The sequence below is a fragment of the Pyrgilauda ruficollis genome, unplaced genomic scaffold, assembly GCF_017590135.1.
Source record: "Pyrgilauda ruficollis isolate IOZ18807 unplaced genomic scaffold, ASM1759013v1 scaffold18, whole genome shotgun sequence".
In the NCBI taxonomy this organism is placed as follows: Eukaryota; Metazoa; Chordata; class Aves; order Passeriformes; family Passeridae; genus Pyrgilauda; species Pyrgilauda ruficollis.
In genome coordinates this window covers 7848324-7860702 of record NW_024516984.1, presented here as the reverse complement: position 1 = coordinate 7860702, position 12379 = coordinate 7848324, and the positions used below count along the sequence as shown (strand labels likewise).

Sequence of the window (12379 nt, the reverse complement as noted above, 5' to 3'; positions counted from 1 at the left end):
ATTCCTCTCCTGATACCTCCAGCCGTATTCACATGTTCTGGACTTCTGCGGAGCTCACAGCTTTTACTCTTTCCGTGTCTCACCAGGAGCAGGCCGGTTTAGCATCCTCTTGCCTGCTGCCAAGGATGGAGGCGGTTGGGGATGGGGCCTCCCTCGACTTTTCTGGGCGATCGCTTTTGCAGGACCGCGGCCAGCTTCTGCTTGAGGCTGCGGTGCCAGCCAGCCCTGCTGCCCGCCGGACTCCAGGTATCGGCCCGGGAGCTGTTGCGGGTTCCGCCGGCCCCGGGTGCCGATGCCGCTGGCGGGGCGAGGGCGCGGGGGCCGGGGCCAGGGGCGGGCGCGGCGCCCGGAGCGCGGCCGTGCCGTCCGCGCCCGCCGCGCCGCTCCCAGCGCTGCTCCGCCGTAGCCGGCGGGGCGAGGCCGTGCCCGCGCCCCCCGGCCCGAGGCGGGCGTGGCGAGGAGGCGGGCGGCGGAGCGAAGCTGGCTGCGGGGAGAGCAGGCAGCCGCCGCCGGAGGGGTAAGGACACTGGCGGGGAGCAGCATCCTCCCCGCAGCATCCTCCCCGCAGCATCCTCCCCGCGGCGGCGGGAGGACGGGCTGCCGGGGGCCGGGGGCGCTCCGGCCGGGTCGGCTGCCCCACGGAGAGCGGGGCCGGGCGCGGGAGGCGGCGGCGGCGCGCTGGGGAGCGCTCGGCTCTGCCCGTGCGCCTCTTTGTGTTTCCCTCCCAGCGGCCGGGTCCGGTGTGGCGGGATTCGCGCGTGCTCGCCCGGAGTGAAGGAGCGACCTCGGCTTTCCTGCCTAAAGCACTCAGTCGTGTAGCAGGCGTTGTTAGAATATCGCGTTCTTGGAAGTGGTGCTACTTTTTCTGAGAGTTTTCAGTGCTTTCCCTTGTTTGGTGACTAGAAAAACGCCGTCTCCTCCGTTTTCGTGTCCGAGTTGAATACCTTTAGTTTCATTAGGGTTTTGCAAATTGTAAAACAAAAACTTGAATCAACGTCATATTTTGAAATTCACTAAGAGGGGATACTTTGTATCAAGTTTATTGTGGATTTCAGTTTACACTCTGGCAATGACTGCAAGCCTTTAACATTTTTTTGTTAAGTTCCAATACTGGAAGACCTTATCTACAGTCTAATCTTCATTGAAGTCTGGCTCCTTTTAAGTAGATATGAAAAGCATGCTGTTTGCATGCAAGCACTGAAATGTGCATGTCAATGCAATATATAAAACCACTTGAACAAACTGAACTTCAGAAGGCTGGAGATAAGCTATCTTCCCAAATCAACAGTGTGCACTTTTAGAGTAAAAAATGCAGCATCCTGCTTTCTTCCCCTAGAACAACAGTTACAAAATCTGTATGAACTAGAGATTTTGTTGATTAATACGTCCATACAGGCCAGTCCTTCAGTCTACAAATTACATTACTCTCTCTTATGCATTTACAGCCAGCAAACGTGGAAGAAAGACTTTGTCTTGGAGCTAACTGCTGAGCATTTTGAGATCATTCATCATGAAGTATGTAGTACAGGAATGGCTCAGAGTAACTACCTTGCTATTCATAGCTCAAGCAGTTTCTGCAATGGTTCTTCCCAATGCCACACTCTTAGAGGAACTTTTGGAAAAGTACATGGATGAAGATGGTGAGTGGTGGATCGCCAAGCAGAGAGGGAAAAGGGCTATCACAGACAGTGATATGCAAAGTATCTTGGATCTTCATAATAAATTACGGGGTCAGGTGTATCCACCAGCTTCCAATATGGAATATATGGTAAGGAAAAACGGATAGTGACATGCAGAAAAAAATGTGCTTAGAATAGTTGCTATCACTTTATAAAACAGCATACTTTCAGTATTAGCTTGCTTGTTTTCTCATTTAAAGAACGTGTCACTTGTTTGTCTTTTTATTTTGTTTTTTGTACAGGTATGAACTGTGAGATAAAAATGCCTGTTTGCGGATCAAGTGTCATGCTCTAGTTATAGTAATGTGTTTAATCTCTCATAGCTGTCCTAAATTTAAGTGGCAGTTCCTCAGTGTTAGGGGCCAATTTCCAAAATTGCAGTACTCAATAAAGTTGATTGTAATTGTGGCCTAAAAAGTTACCATCTGAGAAGAGTACTGAGCAATGAAGTTTCAAGATAGCATGCATGTATTCTTTCCCATGCTTCTAGGTTGGATGGCATTTCTGAACAAAATGAGGGTCTTACTACAAGGAAGTCTTCTCTTTAAGTTGGCACGTGTTACTGGAGGGCTGTATATTTCTGTGTTCAAGTTAATAATGTGATTTCTGTTTTTTTTTTCCTTAAGAAGCCTCTATATTTGGACTATTATTAGTGGCGTTAAGTTCCATGTTTCTGAACTTTGTTTTTATGCCTTAGTTCAAGGCTAATTCTATCTCTCCTTGCTAAATAGATGAAATCAGGTCATTAGAGCTTTTAAGAAGTCTAGAGGTTTAACAAAAATGGGCAACTTTTCTTTTATCAGCACCTTTTTCCTGTGTCCACGTGGCATATCTGTTCATGCACCAGAGAAAGAGCATTGGTATAGGTTGAGTTGTTTATATCAAGTATTATACAGGTTTCTTGGCACTTTCCATGACAGAGGTTTGTATTAACACATTTCCATATCAAAATATCTTTCCTAGACTGGTGTCATTCAGGTTGGAGATTTGCTTGAACTGAGCATATGTGGGTCCTGGAGAAACCATGCTTGCTTAAACCATCAGTAAAATCATAGAATGGTTTAGATTGGAGGGGACCTTTCAACGTTCTCTAGTCCACCCCATATTAAAGGCAGTTTAACTTAAGTTTACCTATGTAAACTTAAGTGTTTAAGAGTGTTATTGTATTAGACTAAGAGCCGCCAGGAATGGAATCACAGGATATATTGCCACATCATCTCCATACAAAGGGATGATAATACCTGTAACCGCTTTAACCCATTCAGTTACAATTGTCTGCACATACTCATAAGCTTTGTTTTCTGTTGTGATTTTTTCAGACTTTGCTATAATGGAGGTTAACATTTTTTTCCCCAGTCACTCAGGCTTTTTTCTGGAAAGCTCAAGAACAAGCTATTAAGTATTTTTGTAAAAGAAGAATTGGAAAGACTGTTTCTTTCCCTTGCTAAAATACTGCAAGCCTTTTTCTTGAGATTCTCTGAAAGTGTAGATATTTGTAGTTATGTGGTTTTTTCCATTCCTAATGCCATACTACATTTTCGTGTCTTATATATCTTGGAAAGGAGAATTTGGATATATTCACAGAAGTAAGGTTTTTGACAGCTTTATTCAAAGATTCCTCCAGCACTGCACACACTTGGGCTTAAACTCTGTGTTAGGTCTACATCTGGAACAAGTTCTTTTGGTTTTGTTGTTTTTTCTGTGCTCTCCAGTGATGCCTGAGCCAGAGAGTACAAGTAGCATGGAAAAGCAATTACCCAGTTTTAACATCAAGGATGTTACTCAGAACAGGGCAGCAGCTTTCAAGAGGGTGGGATTCAACTTTGGCATAATGTCCTAGGGAATGAGGGATTTGGATAGGCAAGGGTTTGAGACCCGTGAAGGCAAAGGGTCTGTGTAAAGTGTGTGGTCAGAGGGATAGATACCTGTGGAGGGTATGAGAAGGGTGTGGAGAGAGCGGTCAGAAAGGTGTTGAGAAGCCATGGTGATGGAGAGAAAGAGCATTTGAGGAATAGATACGGTTAAGCTAAGACCTGTGACTGTGATTTGGATCAGAAGTTTATGGAGGGAGGTTAAGAGCACAGACATTTGCTAAGAGAGGCTACTTGAAAAGTCTAAACCTGTTAGGAAATGGGGAGGAAGATTGTATCTGGCAGAAGCAGGTGAGAGTTGATGTTGGGAATGGAGACAGGAGCATTTAGAAGACAGTGGGAACCACATGCTGCTTGAACAGAACAAGGAAAGGACAGGACTGCTGATTGTTTGCACATATATTTTTATGGTAATCTTAGAGATTTTAATTTCAATGTCTTAACAAATATAATTATTAGTGCTTCAGAAGAGGGAAACCATCCATCTAAATGCTTGCCTGATGTTTAGCAAGATAAATGAGTGCATTTGAAATACTTTTCTCTACTTTTGGTGTGGTTTTTTACTATAGATATACTGGCAAACAGGTCTCCTGCTACCGGCACACTCATGTCCCTGTAAACTGCCCTTTGTATTAGTAAACCCTCTCCTTGTGAATAGAGCTAGTTCTGCTTGGGGGAGTGAAGTTTTGTGTCTCACTGAACCTGAATGGAGATGAGCAAGGTCCAGGTGCCTCCCTGATAAACTTGTGTCTCTATAAATCTGTGGCATAGCTGAGAAACTTAAGATATTCAAGAGTGCTTGGAGCTGGGAGAATTACGTGGGGGCTGCATGCTCTCACTGCCCTGTTAGGTTACCTAAGATGTTCCAGACTAAAAGGCAGCTCTGGTTGAAATGCCTCTGTCCTGCTCCTGCTGATGGAACACACCTGAGTTGATGATGAGACTGATCCAAGTACTTAAATAATCAGATTTAATTTAAAAAAAAATGTAATTTTAGGTTTTTTTTTTTTTTCATTCTGAGTCATGACATTATCTCCCTGTTTGGCAGAATCAGATGAGTACCACTGCTGATAAAAGAACATTGGAATGCATAACTAAGGAATGGGTGGGATGGAGAACCACATTGGGTAGGAGCTATTGGTTTTATTATTCACAAAGTCCAGCATTACCTTTGAGATAAGGCCTGCAGCATAAGATCTTGGTTCTATTAAAAAACAAAACAAAACAAAACAGAACAAAAAAAACCCCAAAACCCAAAATAAACAACCAAACAAAACCAAAACAAACAAACAAAACCAAAAAAACCCCAAACAAACAAGCAAACAACCAACAAAAAAAACCAAAGAAAAATTAAAAAGTTGCATTACTGAGCTGTGCACACTTTCCATATGCTTTAAAAAAGCAAACATTACTGGGCTGTCATAGTTCAGAGACCTAAAATTACAGTAAGATTCACAGTAGCTAGGTCTAATGAACAAAGTGTTCTCATGGTTGTCTGGCTGAACTTACTGGATGAAAAGTTCATTTTCCCAAGTACTGTGGCTCTGGTGGTGAGCAGTAATGGATTCCTAACACAAGAGGATAAGAATAAAGCATATGAAAAAAGAAACTTCTGCAGTGAAGCCCCCCACTTTTCAGCAAACATCAGCTTAGGGACTTCCTCAATCTGCTGTTATACTTTTTGCATCAGATAGAATACTCTCACATGGAATTTTTTTACAAATCTGAAAGCTTCTGAGTCCACTTGTATTTTTTGAATCCGTGGCATCAATTTGCAGAGCTCTATAAATTTAATTATGCAGTGGGTGAAAAAGTACATTTGTTTTCCTTTAAACTTGGTCTTTTATTTGATGCCTTATTTTTCTTTATTGTGAGAAATGATAATTTCCTCAGTGATCACAAGGCTTTCAGCTGAAGAATCCTAATTCCTTTTCTTGAAAACTGTTCTATCTGAAAAGCTGTTCCATTTTCCTGTTTTCCTTTTAATGCAAAGGGGACAAACCAAACTGTGGATAGTTATGGCATACTTCAGATTGTTATAGTTGTATTTATTTTCTTCACTTCCTAATAATTTCGAACATTGTTTTACTTTTTGACTTAGTGTCCTACAGCTGACATGTTTCACAGAGCTATTCACAATGACTTCAAGATCTTTCTAATGTGCTAAGAGGTCATTTACTATACTACTGTGTATATATAGTTGGCTGTTATCTCCAGCAATGTCCTTATTACTTTGTATTTATTCACGTTGCATGCTATAAATAATTTTGTCTTCCAATCACTTAGCGTTAGTGAGTCTCCTGTCTTTATCTTTTATTTTTCCCATCCTGTTTTTGCCTATATTAAATAGTGAATACTATATTGCATTTTCTTTTCTTGGGCTTTTGTGGAGAAGGTGTGCTGCAGAGATCGTGGACACATCTTGTAGGGAATCTGAAAAATTATTTTGTATTCTTAAATCCCTTTTCTGTCATTTATCACTTCTTCCTTTACCTTATGATAGCTAAATTTTGTTTGTTATTTTTATGTAACTTAGGAACTCTGTGGAAAACTTCACTGCACTTACATGTTGACACCTTCAAGGTGTAATATATGTGGGAGTAATTATCTGTATATTTCATATTTTTTTAACTTACCCTATCAAATCATCCCAGTGGAAGTCAGTTTTTAGTCTGTGGTTTCTCAGGATCTTCTAGAAGCTTTTAAAAATATTATCAACCATGTGCTGTTTTTTTTTTTAATGTGGTAACAAGAGAGATAATGTACTGCACAGTAATTAGAAGTTTAATGAGCAAGTTCTTCCAGGTTCTTGAAAGATATTGTTTGGTCCCAGCAATTTGTTACTGTCAGTATTTTCAGTTTTGGCTATCATTTCTTAAGGCTGATTTGGATTTTCCACCTCTCCTTCTGTCTCTTTTTCTATATGGAATAATTCTGGTGTGAGAACGTACATAAGTTCCTCTGTAGGGAACAGTATTGCAAAATTTCATGAAACTCCTCTCAGTGGCCTTATATGACCTTATGACTGCATGTTAGATCATTCTTTCCTAGACCTCCTCCTTCAAAGCTGAGAGTTTTTGGGTTGTTGACATTATGACTTAAATAGAAAAAGAAAAATCTTTTTTTGAGGTTGTGATGAACAGTGTGCTATGAAAATGGCAAATGCATGTTATATATATTTTTTTATCTGGATTGCTTTCTTTTAAAGGAAGGTGTAAGGAACATTTTCTTTTTGCTGCACACATGAATTTAACAACAGTGGAAAAAGAGGAGAGAGGAATGAGGTTTCCCTGCTCCCCTTTTAAAGCACCTGAACAGATCTTAGAGCATTGTGTCATGCTTTCAGCATTTCCCTCCTGGGCTGTTGCCACCAATGTGGACTTCACACCATGTGTGCACTTGGGGTACATCCATGTGGAAGAGGCACTTGAGTGAGTACTGGGAGCTGTGGCCAAGAGCTGCTGGCCCTGTTCAGTCTGACCAGAGGAGTGGGGCTGTGGCTCTGCTCTTCTGCAGCTGCTCAGGTGTCCTTGTCTGGTCCTCTGCTCTGCTGGAGCTGCCTGTGCCTGCCCAGCCTCTCTTGCCAAAGACCTGTCCTTTAGGGAAATAATGGGAGCCATCATGCTTTGTCATATACTTGTCAGTGGGATTTGTTGTGGGTTCATGCAAAGTAGTCCCCTTATTCTTTTATTCAGTTAGAAAGGGTTTGCTGCATATTAATAAATTCTTACTAGATTGTAAAGGCTTAATAAAACGTGAAAAACTTTCTAAACTCCTAAACTCCTAATACTTTTTTTTTGTTTTTAAGCATTAGTTGTGTATCATGAACTGAAATTGGAAAAACTTTTTCCCAATAATTTCATTGGTAATATTGCACCTTAGTAAATCTGAATATATTAATGTAAACAAATCTTCTTCATGATTATTGCAGTCAAGACTTCAGAAATAGTCATTATTATTTGGATAGTGAAAGTTGTTAATTCCTTTATATTCTAAACAGTTTGGTTTGCAAAATAAAATGATTCACCAAGAATAATATTCACAAAAGTCATTTTGGTTAATGAATTTATAATGCACTCTATTTTAAACCATTCTTTTAGTATTCATTCCTTGATTTCATACATATTTTCCCAAACAAAGAAGTCAAATCATTCATGTGAAATCCTCATTCCATGCGTGTGCCTTTGCTGTACTTAAGAGTATTCAGGTTTCAGCTTGATAGATAGCAGAGCATTTCAATCTGGTATTTCTTGGCCCCGAGCCATGCACTGCATTTTGTAATTACTGTAATTGGAGACACCAGTGTCTTCTGGGGCGAGGAAGTCTTTGCTTATTTCATTATCTCTAGTCTTTTGGCCAGGTCTTGCCAATAAATACCAGGGATGTCATTGCAAAGCCCATAACTTGCTTCTATAAAGTTTTACTTTGGAAGACTTGTGAAGAAAGTACAAAGTTCTAGAGGTGCTTTTAAAACAGTTCAGATTAGAATATTTATTTGTGTGTAGCTGTACATGTAGCTGAACATATTTTGTTTATAGTTGTGTGTAGCTGTACATATTTTCTGTATAGTTGTACCATATAGCTGTGTGGTTCTTCAGGAAAATTCTGGATGTGTATTTGGCAGCAGTGTTGGACCCATATTTTGTTCACAGAGGGGAAAAAAGAAATATTTTTTCTTAGTTTGGTATAATGTTTGGTATAATATCTCTGAAGGCCTTAGTTTGAAAACTTTGGTAGTGATGTGTTGAAAGTGCTAATACCATATTACTCCTTTCAAAACCATGACTAATTCATAACTTCTATGCAGGGCCTTATATTTTGGGAGGTTTGAAGATTTGTCTCTTCATTTCAGCAGCTTCAGGAAGACTTCAGAAGAAAAAAAAAATGAAGAAATATTGCTTATTTAGATTTGTAAAATTTTCCAGTAGGCAATCTTCTGTTATAGTTAAATAGAAACCATTGGACTTTGGATTATATGAACCCACTAGTGGATACAGCTCTTGCATGATAGTAAAAGATTATTCATGACATCATAGGGACTGAATAGGGATAAAAATAAATTTTCTGTTATTTTGTTATGCATTTAGGTTCTACGATCAGTTTAATCAGGGAGTAGCAGCTCCTCTCTGTGTATCTGTAAGTTCCTAGATGAGGATTTTTTGTTTTTGTAGTATTCCTAGGAGAATTGAAACAGCATTAGAAAACATAAAGGAAGACCTGGTAATGGATATACATGTTTTGGTGAATTTTTCTGTTCTGAAGTGCCCTTTTAAATTTCCTAGACCTTTCTGACAAAACATTTTGATGTCTCAGTGTATCTTGCCCATCTTGCCAAAACTCTTCAGTGATGCTTGATTAAAAACAATTCCTGTTCCTTTTGAGCAGAGGGCTTTGGTTTGTGGAATTGCCTAAGTGGTTGAAGAGCACTTTAGGTGCCAAGAACAGAGCAGCTCTATTCAGAGTGAACCTGCCCTCTTTCCCTCTGGTTTTCCACTTTTCTGCTTCACTTCAAAGATTGGTAGAAGTGCTTCAGCTCCTTTGCCTGTGCTCAAAGGCTACTGACTGCATCAAAGAACACAGTGACGTTGACTTATCCTCTTATTCTCCCTGGCAGTTTTAGCAAAGGATTGTACAATGTGAAGTGGCCAAGTTAAAAAAAGTGGTATGACTTCTATTGATGTAATGCCAACAACAACTAAGCAACTCCAAGTAAAGAAACTGAAAGTGGAAAGTAGCAAAAAGGCTCACTGTCTCAAAGTTTAAGGGAGCCTTCCCAAAATAAAATAATTAGCAACACAGGACAGACACTGTTCATCTTTTATTTTTGCTGTCAGAGAAGTTTTTTGTCCTCAAATTAAAGAAGATTGTTAAATATTAATCAGTAGTAGCAGAATCTAAGCTGAAGTATCAAATATGAACAGAACACAGAAAGGATCAATGATATTTATAAAAGTAGCTCCCTGTTGCCTGTGATCTTCATGATAATTGCCTCAGAATCTTCCTCAACTAATTTTTTTCTTTTTGATTTAGAAAAAATTACTTATTTCTTAACATTATTTCATTGAAATGCTAGATATGAAGTTATCCTGTTCTATGTTAATATAATCAGCCTTAGATTTGGCGCGAGTCACTATCATCAAAAATGTGTGATTCAAGCAAAAGACTATCCTCTGGTAATATAAAATGGACAAATTTCACTTTATTATGAAAGAAGATAACAGTTTCTTAAAATGAGGCTGTTAAATCCAGAATTTGGCTGCCTGATATGTATCACAATAGATTTGTCCTGAATTCCCTGTTGGATCTTCAAGTGGTCAGGGATTCCTTTAATATATTTTCCAATGTTTTTTGAGATTTTATTTGAAAATATCTCTGAGAGTAATGCCAGGTCACGTATGATCAATGAATGCTTTCTGGCAGTAAGCGCCATTCACTTATGTCAAAATACAGTGGTCATCTTTTAAAAGTATTTAGTTTGACACATATTTGAGATACCATAACTAATTCCTGTTCAAAGTCCAGGAAATTCTGTAACATGTCTAAAACTGCTGTATGAAAGCAATCAGTTACAGTGAGTTTAACCTGGTAATCACTACTAGGATTTGAGGTAAGGACCTGTGCTCTGGTCAGTCTGTGATTAGCTATAAATATTCATGAATACTATTTGTAATGAATGTGTGCAATTCATAATTTGACAATGGACAAACTAGAGAAATCAAGATCAGCTTTCATGCTGTTTCTTCTCTTCTATTCCTGTTAGAATATAGAAGTGAATAGATGATTTTTTAGTCATGTTCTAGTAGACAGTCTCAATGCACTCCTTTTAAAAAGTAGCAAAGAAAATGCTCGTTTCAGAACACCTTGGAAAGCTGAATATTCCAGCATGGTTTTTTTAACATGCTTAGAGTACACAGAGAATTAAACGTGATTAGTCATGTCTGCTAGTTCCTATTCCTGGTTTTACTTCTTCAACACAAGGAGCTCAAACACATGAAGCTGTAATAAGGAGATACTTCTAAATATTGGTGCAATTTTTTCAGTGTTTGGGAACAATATTTTTGGCCATATACCACTTTCCTGTTTCCAGGCAAAAGCCACAGTTTTCCTGCTTTCTACTCTTTTCCAAAAGAGTAGATGAAACCTCAAGGTCTATTCAGGGATTTCTGCCCAGTTTAAAGCTCTATAAACTCCAGTCTGCCACATGGTAGCATGTAAGTTCCTTACATTTCACTTCTAGCCAGGTAGTAGTTTTCCAGCAGAAAATGCCTTTCTTAACTTTCTTGGTAGAGGAAATTTTGACAGTTTTAGCTATTCTTTCTTTGTGCTTAAAGAGTATACCAGTACTAATTAGTATTGTTGGGTTTTTATTTTCAAGGCAGTTTTGTCTGGTGTTTTTGCCTGAGTTTTTGTGTTCACTGCTGCATAAGGGACCTCAGGCTGTGGGGAGACCACATTTTTTTCTGACTTAAATGGCTGGAGGTAAGTTCTATGACTGAGTGCAAGATATTTGCTTTTCAGGTGTGCTAATTATGATCAGTTTTCATGGACTTCCTTCAGTATCTTTGTACTGATGAAATTGCCTCGCTGAAGCATGACTCAGAGACAAGCTGATGAAAACTGCCAATACCTGTTCATCAAGAAAAGATCATGTCAAACCAATCAATTTTTACTTTTTTAATCACCCAATAGTTAGGGAAGTATTAGGTGCCATATTTTGGCTCTGGAAAGATCTTGACACTCTCTACCCTGATGGTTTTGTGAGAGAAAATTGACAGAACCTCCTTTTAAACAGGCAGAAGATTGAAGGTGTTGGAGCCTCTCCTGTTTTGGTTAAACACTTATGACTTGTGTGAGCAAGGAGTACACCTGAAAACTGCAGTGTGTGTGTGTGTATATATATATATATATATATGTATATATTTATTTATTTATTTATATATACATACATATAGAGTGGGCATAGGATGGGGTTGTTTTAAAGAACATGATCAAAATTAAAACTTGAGAAGTAGAAATAATGGCCAGGGATGAACATGATGAAAATTAACTGCAAGGTATGGAACGAGGAAGAAATCAAACTGGTGAAGTACAAGGGATAAAATGTAGAAGTAAAACTGCAATATAAAGATGCAGGACTTGCACTGACTTAAAAAATAATATGTGGCACCAATCTGTAAAAGGAGTTGTCCATGTGTGAAACTGATGAGAATTCACCTGAAATGGAAACGTCCATTTTTGGTAATTTTTGAAGAATTGTCTACCCACTCTAGAGAGAATGAAAGATATTAGTAAGATTGATTATGAAGGCAGGATATGTGATTTATAAGATCATTGAAGGAATGAAGCAGCTGAATTTGGTTAATCTGGGAAATAAATCAAGGTAGTTACAGGAAATAAAGAGATTTCTTTTTATGTGACAATAAAACATCAGCTAGCATTGCAGGGCAGGAGGTTTAGGTTGCATACTAAGGAGATCCTCTTTGCTCTTACAATCTAAAAATCCATAAAGAAATAAAAGTAAATATTATTCTGAAAGTACTGTTACTATTTTAAATTATAAAAATGAGGATAATACACATATATTTGGCTCTGTGGAAAAAGCTAGATAGACTACAGTCAGGATCAGTCTCTTGAAGTAACTTTTAGGTATACCTTTCTGTTTTTCTGCGTTGGTGCCATGCAGGTGATTTCTAGTTTTCAACTGTATTTCTGGCATATTTGCTCATGGCATTTCTCATTCTGTGTTTCATCTTTACTTTTTTTTTTTTTTTCCTTCTCAGTGTCATTAGTCTTAATACAGTGGATTCCTTTAAAAAGTAAATAAATACC

At 38.9% G+C, this 12379-nt stretch overlaps 1 protein-coding gene across 3 annotated transcripts in view; it reads left to right on the top strand.

Annotated features, from left to right (window-relative positions):
* Positions 1-383: 383 nt before the first annotated feature.
* Positions 384-12379, top strand: part of CRISPLD1 (cysteine rich secretory protein LCCL domain containing 1) — a 36329-nt gene continuing 24333 nt past the window's right edge. For 2 of the 3 annotated variants that reach the window (XR_005954871.1, XM_041464532.1), the window contains exons 1-2: positions 384-517; positions 1446-1768. Coding sequence is in view for 2 of the 3 variants with exons in the window: in XM_041464532.1 (XP_041320466.1) it covers positions 1511-1768 (258 nt within the window). In the remaining variant the exon portion in view is untranslated. Of the gene's footprint in view, positions 518-1445; positions 1769-12379 lie in introns of those variants that run through there. The other variant, XM_041464533.1, reaches the window with a different exon arrangement.